At 47.8% G+C, this 16929-nt stretch overlaps 1 protein-coding gene across 3 annotated transcripts in view; it reads left to right on the top strand.

Annotated features, from left to right (window-relative positions):
- Positions 1 to 16929, top strand: part of LOC119390264 (optomotor-blind protein) — a 110518-nt gene that overhangs the window by 85001 nt on the left and 8588 nt on the right. For 2 of the 3 annotated variants that reach the window (XM_049414708.1, XM_049414707.1), the window contains exons 3-4: positions 2635 to 2784; positions 15750 to 15826. In XM_049414708.1, the coding sequence (XP_049270665.1) occupies positions 2635 to 2784; positions 15750 to 15826 (227 nt within the window). The remainder of the gene's footprint in view (positions 1 to 2634; positions 2785 to 15749; positions 15827 to 16929) is intronic. The other variant, XM_037657841.2, reaches the window with a different exon arrangement.

Genomic DNA, 16929 nt, shown 5'->3' with positions numbered 1-16929 from the left:
TTCGCCTCCTTCGAAATGCGACCGCCGCTGCCGGGATCGAAACCGTGACTTTCGAGTCGGCAGCGGAGCACCATAACCACTGTTCCACCGCGCCGGCCAATTTTAGCACTGAAGCGTTTACCTTCATTCTCTCGGGTGCTGTTAAACCTATGTTGTTGAAATTATCGACAGTGGTGTCTTCAAAGGATGATTTATCAGTCTAATCTGATTCATTGTTTCACATTAGTGCCCTCACAGAAGAGCACAGAAGATCTAAGAAGTGCCGTGTTTATTCAAAGGCAGATTTGCGAAATAGGCGTAAGTTGGGATAATATTTCAATTTTACAACATATCCTTCGACTTACAATGTTCCTGTCCAGATAATATTGCGCTTAATTTGTTTTGATCATTTTCTATACCACTTTGAACTGGAGATTGAAGAGGACGACCCATTACAGAGTTCCAACTTTTCGCTACGATACCTATATATTGGACTTTGAACTGGAGATTGTAAACGATTCAGCCAGGCCGTGATCTTCCGTCAACGAGATCGGGTTTCGATCGCGCTTGAAAGTGACCGCGTCGCAGCACTCCATACTGATCGAGCTCGATCGACCGAGATTCGAGTGGATTTGGACCGACCGCGATCGAAGGTTGTCAGATGCGCTAGAGTGCTGGTTTGGGCCGGTTGGTACATGTTCATAGAAAACAGAAAACAGAGCGAACAACAGCAAAACAGGACAGAGACAGGCTATCATATAATTGCTGGGGTTTCACGTCCCAAGACGACGATATGATTAGGAGGGATCCGTAGTGGAAGGCTCCGGAAATTTCGACCAGCTGGTGTTCTTTAACGCGCACCTAAATCTAAGCACACGGACCTCAAGTGTGGCCGACGTGGCTGGGATTCGATCTCGCGACCTTCGGGTAAGCAGTCCAGCATCATATCCACTAGACCACTGTGACAAGTCAGAGACAAGCTAAGCGCGGACTTAGAACCATGAAAATCCAGCGCTTAGCCCATCTGTGTCCTGTTGTCCTGTGGTTTCCGCTGTTTATCATAGTTTCTTATCGAAAGTTATCGTAGCAGAATTATTATAAAGACATTCTTTCGGAATGAATCGTATGTATATCCGACGTCGAGAGCTGTAGAGCGCTGTCGCTGTACAGACCTCATTCTTGCTGCGTATAGTGTGGCTGACGGTGCGGCTACACTGTTATAAATCACAGTGTCACTCGTGGCACCGCGGTTGTTCCGAACGCGGACGCGTGCACGTCGAAATATGACACGAGACGCCGCCTCCGCGTTGAGATATATTTACGGCCACAAAACAATTCTTTTCAGCGAAGGAAAAAAAAAACATAGCACAGCTTTACTATATAGCTAACGATGGATCGGCCTTTTTCAATGCTGGTCTAACAGCCCTGCTTTGAGGAAGAGAAAACGAGAGAGAAGGACGTTAAAGGAGGCGTCCTATATAGAACCTGTCAGGAGCCTTCACACTCGCTTCAGAGGTTTCGTGATAGGCCCGAAGGGTCGTACAGCTACTTTTATTGTAGTCTGTGTAACGGTATACGCTTGTTCGTATAGCCAGCTAAGTTGAATCAAGCATAGCGTATGCGTCTCTTACCCACCGTAATATGCTGTGATTGGCTGTTTTTCTAAGCCACTAGGGCCTGTGGCTTGTCATGCGTCATTTGAAGTATAAGTTTTACTACCACCGCGGTATAGCTCCCGTTGAACATGATGATATATAGGGTTCATGCACTCGGAGGTGGTTCCATGTCTGGCTGATGCTTGACTAGAGTGACGTTCGTCACAGTGGAGATGAAGACACTGTATTGTATCTTTCTCTCTGTCTCTCTCTTGCGAACGTGCGCGTGAACTGGATGCGCCTGCAACTGCAGCTACCGCGCTACTATATGTTAGCCCTTGGCGACTTGTGTGGCGGCGTTTCGTGCTCCACGATGGAGATTAAATCGGCGGTTTCGGGGCCAGCTGTGTGCGAATACTGCACAAAGAAGACGATTAAGTACGACGTTGTGCTTGTAATAAAAACGCAACAATAGATCGCTTCTCTTCTCTCTCAAATTTGCCACCGATTTACACGGACACAGTGCTGGAAATTCTCTCTCTTTCGATATATGTCTTCAGGAATGGACACCACATGAAATGTTTATCTTCCCGTATACGGCCTTACAAGAAAGAAGAATTGCCCTTCAATCAGAATTTGATATGTTGTATGCAGCATGTCGAATGCTAATTGCGGCAAGACTTCTTTCTACTACAATGTCTTACCTGTGCGCAACTGAAAATATTTTGCAGAGTCCGCTGCATAAATTCGTGGGCAACTAAAGTATGGACAAGACGTTTCTGGAATCACCAGAAAATTAAAGGCAGAAGTAATTCCTTTGGTTGAAGTTAATGGAATGGCAGACTTCAATTAGCCTTCAAAGTATTGATGCTCTGTCGCTCGGGGAAGTTCATATCGTGCACAAAACACGCGCATGCACCGTGTCTCGCTCGAGTCACCATTTCCTAACTTCGTTAACAACACAATCGTCACAAAACTTTGCTAACCATTCATATGGGTCGCACTGAGCTAAAGCGTTGATATTTCTCTCTCTGCACTCCCCTTTCCCCGTCGTTTCAAGCAGACCATCCTGAACTCGATGCACAAGTACCAGCCGCGGTTCCACCTGGTGAGGGCCAACGACATCCTCAAGCTGCCGTACAGCACCTTCAGAACGTACGTGTTCAAGGAGACCGAGTTCATCGCCGTCACCGCTTACCAGAACGAGAAGGTGCGTGAACCATTCACGTTATGTGACACTAAAGCCCTGTACTTTTTTTCGCTTCATATGGGTGACCCTGCTAAGGCTGAACAACTCCCTCGTTTTGCGACATGTTTCTGTGTATGTTCTGTATCGGTCGCGCATCGTGTGCATCACTTCGTTCTTCATCCTACCCACCCGGAGTATTGCGGCCGAAAATATATATGCGCGATGAGATCTACAGCAGATATGCGGGCGTTTTTCACGTGTGAACATTATACAGAGTGTTCAAAATTAAGTTTTACGGTTTTCTTGAAAGTCAGCACTGTGAGGTACGTGAATACCTCCTTTGCAGCTAAGTTGTCTTATCCAGGGGGGACACAAAGTCAGATGGAAATTATTGCTGTCGGCCGCCCAATTAACTAAGATTGAATAACGAACTTGTTAGTGACTGGAGTAAGAGAGAATGTTTGTAATAAAAAGTTGGAGGCAGTCGTGTTTCTACACAGTTCCACTTGGAAAAGTTTTCCTACCATGTCCGTGCTTCGAGATATCCAGCTTCAAAGCTTTATTGCGATTGAGGTTATATAACGCATGCAAGACAGTGAGGACTGACGCAAAGCATCTCCCCGATGTTCCGCGGCAATTGCGTGCGGCGTTTAATCTGACAATGGGTCGAGGGCATAAGCAAAGATGATAACGGTTACCCTCTATTACTGATGTGACTGCTCGTTACATCAGGGAGGAGCATCGCGCGGATACTCCCTGCCTTGCATGCCTAATCACCGGACCAGCAATTGAAATTTGTATCTCGGAGCTCGGACATGCTAGCAGAATTCTGTGGAACTGTGTTGAAGCACGACAGGCTCCAGCTTTTCAATACAAACATGCCGTGCTAGTGTAGTCACTGAAAAGTTCATTATTCAATCTTAGTTACTTGGGCCGCTGACAGCGATAAGTATCTGTCTTTGTGTCCCCCTGGATACGTAAATTATCTGCAAAGGTGTTCTCCAGGTAATTCCCAGTGCTGAGTAATAAGACAACCGCAGACCTTCAGTTCGATCACCATGGCATATATATAATGCTCTCACGGGAGATGCCCGCAGCTCTTCTGCAGAGTGCACTCGAAAAAAATTTTCCGAGCACGCGTGACAAGCACGGCACGTGGGAATGCAATCGCACGCATTCCATGCTCTATAGCTCCCTCCACTATTTTCGTGATGTTGCTCTGTCAGATTAGCCATGGGCGCGAGCTCTGCGATAAGAGAGCCGTCAGGCATGGCTCGGAAGGCTGGCGGCTATAAGGTATACATAAAACGTATGTGCATGCTATTCGAGTCATTGCGAAGGCGAGGTGGTCAAGTGACATCTGGCTTGCATGTACTACATGACCGTGCTGCGACGCTTTGTGGACGTGTTCACTTATCGCGACATTGAAAAGGCCGCCTGAACGCCTAGCTAGGCTAAGTGTTTATCAGGCAAGCTGCCTTGGCAGGAAATACCACCGTATGCGTTACGGCGACAAGTCATACCGTTTAAAACTAAGCGAAATATTTGAGTTATGTATATACGGACAATCGCGTCTCCCTGTAGATGCATGCACGGGCATGGGCACATCCCGGACTCACGGATATAAGGCCTCGGGATTATTGCGCGTCACTTGAAGCCGCGGCGTAAAACGGCGCTTATTTCCACATATATCGTTCGCTTTCCTAGCTGCCTGACCCAATACTTGTCTGTTCCCATCGTTTCCATGCAGGATATAAGTGAGAGCGCAACACATTCTGTTATGTTATGTTATGTTATGTTATGTTATGTTATGTTATGTTATGTTATGTTATGTTATGTTATGTTTATGTTATGTACCGTTCCGTTCCGTCTAACTGGCTTGCTGTGGAGAGGTTGAGGTTTATATCACCCCGGGTACTTCAACTCTAAGTGCTGCAGCGAAAAAAAAAAGAAAAGAAGTGGTTACGCAAAAGCCAAAATGAAGAAGCAAAGGAAAAACATATCGCAAGCTTAAACAAATAAAGAAAATATCATGTCAATGTACAGTTCGCTTGTAGGAGTTCAATTTTGCAATAGAATGCATTATTTCCTTCGTTTCGCTTCTCCCTACATCATTCATAGGGTGGCAAACCAGGAGCGACCTGGTTTCCATCCCTGGACATTGATATATCACTACTCTCTCGTGTTATAATGCAGCAAATCTTAAATCAAGATTTTTTTTTATATATAATAGGTATTCCTGCCTCTTTTGTTCTCTTTTTTCTGTTTTTTTTTCTTTTTGCTTGAGTTCTTGAAATCAAGCGCCCAACTGGCTGACTTTCTCTTTCTTTTGTAAATGCAGAACATTTTCAAGCGTGCAGACTTTATATCGGTAACAGTATATAGCGTAAGCAGGAACGCTTCCCGCTGAAGTGCTCGCCAGACCTTTTGGTCTAGTTTCCTGTATAGCATTTTACCGAGGACCTTGCAATAGCGCTATAGATGGAATATGTGATTGCAGTCCGCGACATCGGCAGCATTACAGGAGGAGTGCAGTTGCAGGTTATGAAAGCAGCATGCAGAGCGCCGCGCACACCTCCCCCCCCCCCCTCTGCCCCTATACTCCGCTGAATTTAGCGTAAATTATATTGTCTATATATCTACATTCCACTCTAGAAACTTACAGCTGCAATTACCGAGGGAAAACTGCCAAGCTGTAGCTAAATTTAGAGCAATCTAAAAGGCATTATTATTGAGCAATGCTCAAAGAGCGTCACGTCCGCGCAGGCTGCATGCAGTCTCTTCGCGCCACAGCAGAGAATAGTTGCGGCACAGCAGTATCGCATGATGTGGGCTCACGAAACACTGCGGATGAACTCCAACGCTGTGACAACCTATTTAGAAACGAACTGTGGAATGAAGCCAAGCGCTGCGTCGCGACGAAATGAAAAGCCTACGGCTGCTACGAAAAACGTCATTTAGTATATATAACGCATGCCGCGTAGAGGGACGAGTGGTCTTGTCCACTCCGAGGCTTCAATGACGGCTAAAGTGGTGGCGTTTGAAGCGAAGTTCTTTCCTTGCGACACCCATCATTAACGGATGGGAAAATGAAACGGCATGTCATCGTTAGCTTAGCCTTCGCTCTCTCTCTCTCTTTCTCGCTGTATGTGAGTCACATTTTTTTTTTGCCCTTATGATAAGGTATTATATTTCGGACGCACATTGCGTTTCTTCAATTCCGCAGGCAGTGTCGATATTTTTCCAGTTTATACAGTGCCTCTAATATCATTTGCCTTCATACACAGATAACGAGCACATTCAGTGAATTCGCCAGTGCAGTGTCCTTAATAACGTTTCCAGTTGAAGTCTGTTCTGTTCTGTTCTGTTCTGCTCTGCTCTGCTCTGCTCTGCTCTGCTCTCTTCTCTTCTCTTCTCTTCTCTTCTCTTCTCTTCTCTTCTCTTCTCTTCTCTTCTCTTCTCTTCTAACTTGCTTGCTGTGGAGAGGTTGAGGTTTCACCTCGGCTACTCCATTTCTATAAGTTCTGCAGCGAAACAAAAAGAAAAGTGGTTTCTCAGAAAAAAAAAGAACAAGTAAAGCAAGAACATTCTATGTATATATCAGTAACCTTGCACGTGCACTGAACGACCAGCTGAGGCCGCAGGCATTCCCACGTATCATGAAAAATGCAATAACATGCTTAACCGCTGCCCGCGGATACTACCCGTAACGCCGCTTACACGGACACGGCCGTGTAGTTGGCCAAAATTGACGACTTCGTCTCCGATGCGGCAGGGCTGTACATCTATGTTCCTTGTTATACGAGCCAACATCGCCGCTGAGGCTCGTTCGTTGCTCATATAGCCGATGCCGCTTTACGAGACGATGACGCACGACCTGCGGTGGCATAGGCATGAATAATTCGCCCGGCGCTATGTCGCCGGGTCATCGCAATATGAGCGAGCGAGTCGGATGAACGGGGAGGGATCGTTTGTTTTTTCGTTTCTTCGATGTCTGCGTCGAAGAAAGAGAAATACCTCATGGGACGGCATCGTTAGTCGCGATAAATACACGCTCTCCTATACGTATGGTAAAAGCCCCCAGGATCTACTTGTGGGCATCCCATGCACTGACAACCCCAATGCCTGAGACTGATGTTCCTCAATTGTCTTAATAGAGACGTGCAGTCTCACTCTTCCGAGGCACTGCGCGCGGTTTAACCACTTCGCCGCATGTGAAAACGCGTTGAATTGTCGTCCTACCTCCCCTCCCACCTATATCCTCCACTCACCTAGTCTCTCTGTCATCAGCACACAAACAGGCTGAGCCACTCGTGCGCTTTCCTGTCCCCAACTCTCCGCGACATTATCAGAGGCGTATATGCGCAAACGTTTTCACCGGTTCAGAAGTTCCACAAAGGTCAAACCGAACGCCCATATGTGGCACTGTTTTCGAATTCGCTTTGGATGAAGCGAGCCAATCGTCATGGTCATCATATATGCATGTGTGAAGCCTTCTACACCTCCCATCTCCGTGCCAGTTTCTGTGTTTTTTTACTTCATTTCTGCACCATCGGCCACGGTTATGGTGCACAGTGTAGCTATAGAAATGAGGTATTTATTTGACAATGCACTTTAGATACCCGTGGATGTAGATGCTTCAAGAAAATGGGTGAATAATCGACATCACCTACATTCATCTCTGTTATGCATGCCGCACTCCATCGGGAACACATAGATACCTTGCAAAATGGCTCTCCAAAGTTTAGGTTATGGGTTTTGTTGTTGCGACTAAAGATACGCGAAAAACATGCCGAGCCACAGATCGGGGAAAGAGCAGATGAAGAGGAGGTCCGAGCAACCAGTGGCACCTGGCCTATATATCTTGTCCACTGGATGTTCTGTTGTCACGTTGCTTGTGTTTCACAACACGCAAGATTTTGTCGGAGGTGAGCGATCCCGCCATTGCCACTGGAATCTGCAGCGGTCGTTTCATCGAGTCTCAGATCGTGCCTCACGTATAGAAGATCACCGCAAGCTATGGCACGAGACGCGGCTGCCGTCTCATCTCACACTGCACATCAGGCATATGTGATCGACGGACTAGCTCGAGAACAAGCGACGTTGTTGTACCGTATCAAAACAGACTCCGCATGTATATGTCCCGGCTTGGTCATTCAACACTGGGCGATGCGCTTACCCGCTGTGTATACCTTCTGCGGTGACAGCGGCGACATTGAACGTTTTATTTGGCTTTGCCCGCAGTCCGACAGGGAAAGAGACGCGATGGCCCGCAGCCTTCAAGGAGTGGACATAGGCACTGGACATTCAAAGATATTTTTCCTCAAGGGCCCGCGGCAACGCGGAGGAGCGTGCAACGAATTTTGGTTGCCTTCCTGCGAGACCCCTACAATTCATGAGATGCTCGGGCGGAACAATAGCTGGTTATATAGGCCTAGCTAACCCCGCCTGCTGCAACATCACAACCATCACATCCACCACCGCCTGTTCATAATTTCCCTTACATTAGCAGTGTCAAAGTTGCTCTGCGTGCAATGCCGAACTAATACAGGAATCGGAGACAAAATACTATTCGAAGATATTTAGTGCAAGATGCACTCGTAGCCTTCGAACAGCTGACATGTAATAGCCTCATCACAGAGACTCAGATACTACGACTGCCGCATCTGTCTGTAGTGTGATCGGAGCACGAAATAACGGTGAGGGCGAAAAAAAAAAAAAAGAGAGAAGACACCGCGCAGTTTGGATACGCATCGACAACCTCTGATATCGCTGAACGCAGGGATGGCTGCTGAACAGTTCGAACCTTTCGCCGAAACAGCTGCCATCTCCTCCCGTCCTCCTTGTTTTTTGTTGGCCTGTAATCAAAGCTGCAACGTCAGGGTCGTAAACAAAGGTTCAGTTTAAAAATCGTACGTTCCTGCATGCTTTCAACAAGCGAATGTGTTTGCTTTCCGTATCTTTACATATACACAGTGTAAGTATTGATGACAACTACCTTGATATTGCACCCCAGATGGCCTTCTTTTAGTTTTGTTTGTTCCCTGTTACGGACGCTTGCTGGCTTACTGTCTCCCAGACGCGTGCATTGCCGTGAAGAACTTGAAGGTGGATCTATATAGTACGTGTTCTGCTCTCGCATCAAGAAGCATTTAACTATTATCGGTAATCGCACTGGTACGGAGATAGGCAAGGACGTCGGTGTAGTGACCGTATCACAATATTGAGTGTCAAACACAGTGGAAACTGCACTTTATCTGGATCACCTTAATTCCGGTACGACTGCGCACGGCAGCTTCGAACAGAATAAGAGTATGACACACAAGGTGTCAGGTCAATACTTCCATCTACGATGTCGTGATATCACAATACGCAGTAATAAACAGTTTGCACTCATTAACAATTGCTGCAGATTTGTGTTTCGTGCTTCCTTAGCGTGCACAGTGATGCTGAATCGAATTCCAGCCGCAACGGCTGAATTCCGGATGAAATTTAGCGTAGGGACGCTAAAAAAAAGTCTGATGCATATAATAATAATAATAATTTTAATAACAATATTATTCCCACCAATACAGTGTTCATATACAGCTAAACGCCAAATATCCTCGCATATATGCTCGAAATAATTGCTATAGAAGCGCAAGCCGCCACGCCGAACATCATCTACCCCAACCTCTATCCCCTTGCCCCCTTCCCTTTAAAGAGGGACAGATATAGTTTTTTTTAATTAATTTATTCGTACTGCCGAAAATACACTGACTGACGGTAGCTTTCGCTAGGTTTTATAGCGATAATAATTAACATGGAGGGTCAGCCGCTTGTATTCTGACTGCCGCGCTATATATATACACTGCTACGTCATTTCCGTTTTGATCAGAAGTAATCTTGCACCGTATTCTTGTCATAGGCCGTTTCCGTACCACATGTCGCCCATTAAAATTCGACAAGTGCGCTGAATGACCGGAAACCTTTGAATCACGTTATAGTCGGTCACCCGCAGTGCTGTTGTCCAAACAAAGCAACGTCCGCGGTCCTGTATATACGGTATATACACAGAAGACGTCGGCCACCGCTCGGCGTGTCCTCTTACAGAATCGCGTGCGAGGACTGACTTATGCTTCACACCTGCCGCGGGGCTCCACGGGAGATCACGGCAGGAGAGCATCTTAAGAGTCTCTCCGTCCCCGATGCAAATAAACAGAATAGAAGAGTAGAAAGAGGTCCCGTGGTGGGCGTGCCTGCGGGAGAGGAGTGAGCTGATGGAAGCCGCAGGAACAACTCCATTCCCAGCGAGCGACCGGGAAGACGAAGTGCATCTGCGTCGGGGATATGAAGACGCTGACGTGCCCGAGTCCGTCAGCCGCTTCCGCTCTCCATGGGCGCGCGCGTTCATTACCGGCGCAGAGCCAACGGCAAACACGGCCTGCGATTAGGGCGGTTGTTTGCCCTCCAAAGCTGCTGCTGCTTCTCGAGACACAACAAGCTGCCGGCCCCTCTTCCCAAACCCGTAAGCGCACGGCATCTGCTGAGCGTCAACGTTGGGACTAGAACCTTGAAGGAAAGAAAGAACGCGCATATGGGTGCGCTGCAAGCAACGTTTTTAGATACTGTCAGTTGGGTAAGCGCGCGCGGTCGCAGCGGCGAGGAGCGGCCCCCTCTCATATCCCGCGCAGCGGCGGCGCTGCTGTCGCTTTGGGATTGGTGAAGGAGCGTCGTCTGCTACCTCTGCATGCGAAACAGCGGGTGATTCGTTTCCAAATACGCGGATATTAGGTAAAGCAGCTAGAGGAGGGCCGAATGAATACTACTTAGTGATAAATAAGGGCCGCGCCTGTACCTAACAAATGTATGATTAATTCTGTGCCTGCAATGCATCAGTGGCGGGGCCAGAGGGGGGGCACACCGCGCCTGTGCCGTTCTTCCCTCCCCCCCCCCAAAAAAAAAAGTCTTCCCCGCTATTGTTTACAGAGCAAAAAGTGACACTCGACCACACTTGCCTGTCCGGCACCCACTTCAGATCAGAGTGCTGGAGGAAGGCCGGTCATGAGTTCGTCCACTTGACTGGTAGACACTTTTGAAAGCTGTGTTTTGATTTTTCGAATGTCGTTCTTCGCTTTTTCTCGAAAAGCTGTGGCCCTAATAACCCTCTTTCTTAGGTTTTTAGTAGTCGAGCGTAATTTTTGGTGAAGCCTCGTTGGTTTCGTAGATATCTCCTTTTTTTTCATCTCCCGTGCTCGCAGATTCTTCCTTGTGCTCTTGCATGGTGGACATAAGTCTTCCCGGGACAGCCCGAAACACTTAGTGCTCCTCCACACGTCCCGGATCTTCAGGGCTGATGTTGCGGTTGAAATGGAAGGGAATAAGCTGCTATGACAGCCCGTGCATATTTTTAGGCGATCAGCATAACTAAGAAAAGCTGATACCATCTGCAGGCTCATGAGTTTCAGCTGGCTTCCCAAACCATGTTCGCTGTATGCGCACGGGGGAACAAGCTTCCCCCTAGAACTGAGGACGGTGAAGTCTTTTGTTACCACCAATGCCTTGTCGATTTCGACAATACCTTCGTTTTGAACAACTTTGAAAAAAACAACTTCTTCCTGGATAAGCTCGACATTCCAGGATTGGAACTTTGTTCGGTCTTGTAATGCAGGGAACCAAGTTGCTACCTCTGGACACAACTCTGGATCGGAGGGGACGCCAGTAGCTTCGTCAACATCGTGGTTATCCATGTGAACGTCAGACACATCGCCACCACTTGCCGACACAGGGCGCTCGAAATTCGCGGTTCCTCTAAGTTTCGGGGGTTTCCTTTTGCGCTTTAATGCCGCTGGTTTGGACAAGTGTGCAGGAATATTGGGATAAATTCGAGGAACAGCACCAGGCTTAAGTTTCCACCTACCACGTGGAATTTTGACAACGTTTCCGCCTACGATGTGCTCGTAGCAAGTGATTATGTCCTCGGATTCGAAATGTAGGTCGCAAATGTAGGTCTTGACTGTCACCTGGAAGGCTTTTCGTGGAATAGCAGCTGTCCAGGCCTTGAGAACTGCAGGGTCATTCGGGGGTTTGAAGAAGTGCCGCCGATCGCACGTGTTTTCCTCGGAAGCATAGCCACTTCGACAGCCCGGCGCGCTGCAGGTCGGCATGTTTACTATGTTAAACTGCTAATTCACTCAAGCATGCTTGATCGTCGTGTCACATGTGAAATACAATTTGCGATGACCGAAATCTAACGTTGAAGTTCCCGCCGCTGTGGTCTGCGCAAGCGAACACCAACAAAAACATTCGACGCTACCGCGGGAAGTGGCGGGAAGCCGGGCCGGCGGCGGCGGCGGCTCAATCTCAACGCTACGCCAGCGCCACCCCTCGGAGCGGATACGAGTTGGCGCCGCCTCCGGAGCGCGCTTTTCCAACTGACAGTATCTAAAAACGTTGGCTGCAAGGCTCTGTATTCTGCCGGAGGCTGTTGCGTGCGCGGGGTGTATGCAAGTGGATGTCTTATGAGGTCATTGCTGCGCGAAGAGGCCTTGATTCGGTGATGGGCCGTATATGTAATACTGACTACACTCAAAGATATATTTTTCTTGTCCGCCTATTGAGGCTTAATAAAGCAAAGTCTACGCGAGACGTTTATTTGGTTCCCGATCGATGGAAGAAGTACAGTGGAACCAAAGTTTCGAACTTGTCTTCCTCGGGGCTACTGATGGCCACTGTCGATCCGGCGTTCCGTGCTGTTCTGTGCGCGTCCGACTACTGCAAGAATTGGTTAATAATGCCACTGCACGGGTCCCAACGAAGTTTATGAGAACTGCAACATCGCTACTGTGACAAAACAAAGGATGTATGTGAAACCAACGTTTCCATATACCACTGCCGAGTAGTTCAGCTTCATCTTCCTGCCAAACTCTGTATCAATTGTTTATATGTGTACCCTTCTACTCCTTTGTGACCTAACCAAATTTCTTACATGAAAGAGAGAGAGAAAAAAAAGCAAGACAAGGAAGGCAAGGTTACCAAGTAAGCGGCCAGGTTGGCCACCCTCTCCCTGAGGATGGGGCGATGTCAGAAAAGATGAAAAAGCAGTGTCCGAAGCCCGAAATCTTGATTAGATTTCGTGTCTTCCAACTATTAGGCACGCCATGGGTGTATACTGATTCTTTATTCCTCAGAAAAATTGGAAACGGCTTATATACCTTGATGAGCTTAGGGCATATTCGTTGTAAACGATGGAATTAAGAGCGAAATCACTATGTCTCTGCATTATGTTGTTGTTTAGTCTTAGCTCGTACGCGCAGATGAAATCAACATGATTGCAAGTGCGTGAAATCAAATGAGCACGCGGACATTTTCTGGACGAGGTAGCGAGTACAAATGCACCATGCACATTTGTTAAGCGAACGATTCGACTGACATGTAACACCGCGACACATCATTCGAGTGACATATATGGGCAGCTCAGCACTTGACGCCGTATGTGTCAACTGTCGCGCGAAATGGTGACCGATCGGTTCGAGAATCGTGTAGAACATTATACACGCCGCTAACTCGTTTAAGTGTGACAGATTGTGCCAGCCATATCCATCATCGGTAACATTTACTCCGAATAGTACACGACGTGCACTACTCAGAGGGCGTGTTACCGATGATGGATCTCGTTGTTACATTCTGTCACACTTAAAGTAAGTGGCATGTATATATAATGTTGCGAAACTGTAGGGGGATAGCTTCACAGCCGGAGCTCAGTCGACTAACCGCGCTGTTGAGCGTGAAATAACTTCAATCAATTCATCTTCTGCGTGATGCTGCTTCGGTAAAATCCGAGTAAGTGTACTTTGACATTTTTCAAAGATGAAAATGCTCGAATGAGAGGATCATCAGAGGTCAGCCGCGACCGACCACTTACAAAAGTCGTTAGTGAACACCTGCAGCATTTCTACCGATATTTTCTCGCATTCTGTAGAGTCTCTGCTGCCATTGAAGTGCTCACGTGCATGATATCCGAGTGCTGAAATGCACTTGAATGGCACGGTTAATTTCCACACCCACCCATCATTCCGATGCTCAAAGGAGAAGATGGGGCCGCCTCAAGACTGATGCGCCCATTTCTGAGAAGAATGAGGACGGTGTCACTATGCCAACGTGTAACGTCGGAGAACATCAGTGAACACAAAGCAAACGTTGCATGTGGGACAAATTGTGGATCCAACCGAACGTCCCTTATGACATCCTGGGCATGGCTTCAAGATGATATACACACAATTCGACGATCTCTGTTCTGAACAATCCCACAGGTATACGTTCAGACATTCATTGCGCACACGCTTAGACACGCATACAAACACACGCACGCAGTTCCTCCTACAACTCTTCTATATAGATATTTTTTTTTTGGCGCCATACTAAAAAGCGCGCAGGAACGCGCACGTGCATGACCGTCAGCGCAGTGAGGAGGCGGCCGAGAGGCTCAAGAGATCTGTGTGGCCCCAAGGCTTCAGCGATTCTCTGAGAGAAGCCAACGCGGTACCTATAAGCGAAGCGCGTCAGGGGAGAAACAAAGATACAATCGAGCGGGAAAAAGGAACTGCGTCTGCAGGAGGAGGAAGATCTCGCGGTGGCTTCCGCCGCGCTGTTCCGTCATTAGCCTCGGGTCCAGGCGCCGCGCCAAATGACCGTGGAGCATCACGCGATGGCGCCGCGACACGACACTTCAGCAACAGCAGAAGGAGCCCAGGAGGCAGCGAAGTGTCGCGCGCGGGAAGGAAGAGATTGGCGCAAGGCATGGCACGGCACCTTCTGTCGGAGACCTGTCGTATCTCCAGCACGATCCTTCTTTCACGTGCGCTTCGTCCTATCTTCCTTCGTTTGTGCGCAAGACGTTATTCGCTTCTTGTTTTTGTCGTTCAACGGTGTCTGATGTCAGCGCGGATATGCGAGTGCATGCAGTCCAAGGTGCACGGTGTGCGAAGATGGTTCTCGGTGGGGCCCACTCTGTGGGAGCTGGATAAGAAAGGTGCTGCCTCGCGACCATGCATGTGACACGCACGCCGATCCAGAAGCCGGAAGGAGACGAGACACATGTTGCAAATTGAACGAGTGAATACAAGAAGACGCAATAGGCAGAGTACAAGAATGAGTAATAGAGGTTGATAAATGTCGTGAGAAATATCGTTAGGATGCGCCATAAGACAAAATAAACACACTCATTCGCATGCACCGGAGAAGTTAGACGAGAGCGGTGCATATGTAAGCCGAGTAGGAATGCATACCACTGCTAGGAATATGCGAACAGCAAAGCTTTGCGCTGTGTGTACGTCATTTAGGATTAAATTGCACTTGTAGAACCTTAGAGCGATTGATTCAAAATGAATCTCATATACTTTGCCTGTTTCTTGACATATAGTATCAGGTCAGAGTAAAAACGGTACGAGCAGTTGGCGCTCTGAAACGAATTTAGTCCTCCAACTCGTATTGCTCCCGCGAGCATCGTTTATAAGTCCCATATATTTCAACGCGGAGGCGGGGCTGGATCACACCGCTGCCGGGCGTGGCACGCGTACATTTTGACATCGCAAGATCAACTAGGCGTATATTTTAGTTCGACGGGTTTCACTTTTTATTTCAACACTGCGCAAATGTCTAAGAGACGTTTCCGTTCTGAAATCTGTGCAAGATGTGCTATTAATAACTTGCATGCTCTTGGCCTCCATACAACCATGCCTGTTTAGTGCAGAACATAGCGCACTGCCTAGAGACCGTAACGTCGCATATATAGTGTGGATTCTTGCGTGGATCGCGTGAATCATAAAGGTGGGCTTATGGCTCACGCTGCTATTGCAGTGAATGGCATGTAATGAGCACTTTCTGGTTCTATTGGATCAGAATATAGTAGTGCACAGCATGCCGTGGTAGCGTATATGGGGAATGTATTGCTTCAAGTGGTTTTTCTTTTTTTTCCTTCTTCTAACGTTTTCGTTTCCCTTTCGCAGATAACCCAGCTGAAGATCGACAACAACCCTTTCGCCAAGGGATTTCGGGACACTGGCGCGGGCAAGAGGGAAAAGAAGTGAGTGTCGTGCGATTTCTCTTCGTAAAAGGCTATTTTTGCAAGCTCCTGCATTAAGGCCTTTCCTTTGTGATCCATGGAATATCTACAGGCAGCGCGTGTCTTCCGGCCGTGCATTTTGGTTGTCTATTTATATGCGTACATATGTACTTTCTGTAACAATCTCTTTGACCTAGCTTTTAGACCATGATATCGATGAAAGCATCAGGCACGTAGGCAAGGGGGGGGGGGGGGGGGGGCTCGCCCCCCCCCCCCCCGAAATTCGTCCAGCCTTTTATGTTCCCGGGCAATTTTTTTTTTCTTTTTGCCATGAAAAGACTTTCTTTCGAATAATTAGGCCTTGGGCCCCCCCCCCCCCCCCCGAAAAAAAATCCTGGCTACGTGCCTGGAAAGCATATTGTTACGGGTTTTTGTAGAACAATGCTTTGCGATCTATATGAAGGAGAATAAGCCAGTCTTTTTATATATATAGCAAGGTTGATCATCCAGCACTACGCATTTATAAGGGCGTAAATGCATAGCTATGGCTTTATAAGGGCATTGGCTGTAGCCATACTATTGGCACTGACCAACCGTCACAACATGCACAGAGACACCCGTACAGTGCTCGTAAACTCCGAGCTAATTTTCTGTGCTGCTGTTTATTCTCTTAACTTTTTTGAGCAAACTGGGCTGTTTTGTTTAACACACAAGCACCCTTGCTTTTCATGTATCCTTCTCTCTCTCTCTCTCGCTCGCTCCTGAAAAGTTATCTTTGTCATAGTTATTTTCAGACACCCTCTATCTAGTTCACGTGCTTGTATTTATTAGATGCGAAGTATCTTATGGCGGAGTTCAATCCGGTGGTGGTGGTGGTGGTGTGCGGCGTGACCACCCTTACTGCGCATGCGCATACCCTCTCCACTCACCCTCTCCACTTCCCTTCCCCCTCTCCCCTTCCCCTCTCCACTTTCCCTCTTCCCTCCCCCTCTCCCCTTCCCTCTTTCCATTCTTCCTCTGAAACGCGGGCTAGACATGCCGAAATTCTCTCCGGCGCAACGCCGCGATGAGCACCAGCGCATGCGCGTACCCTCCCCCTCTCTCTCCTCTCCTACGCTGCCCCC

The sequence above is a fragment of the Rhipicephalus sanguineus genome, chromosome 4 (assembly GCF_013339695.2).
Source record: "Rhipicephalus sanguineus isolate Rsan-2018 chromosome 4, BIME_Rsan_1.4, whole genome shotgun sequence".
NCBI classification, from domain to species: domain Eukaryota; kingdom Metazoa; phylum Arthropoda; class Arachnida; order Ixodida; family Ixodidae; genus Rhipicephalus; species Rhipicephalus sanguineus.
This window is presented reverse-complemented; position numbering and strand designations above follow the sequence as displayed.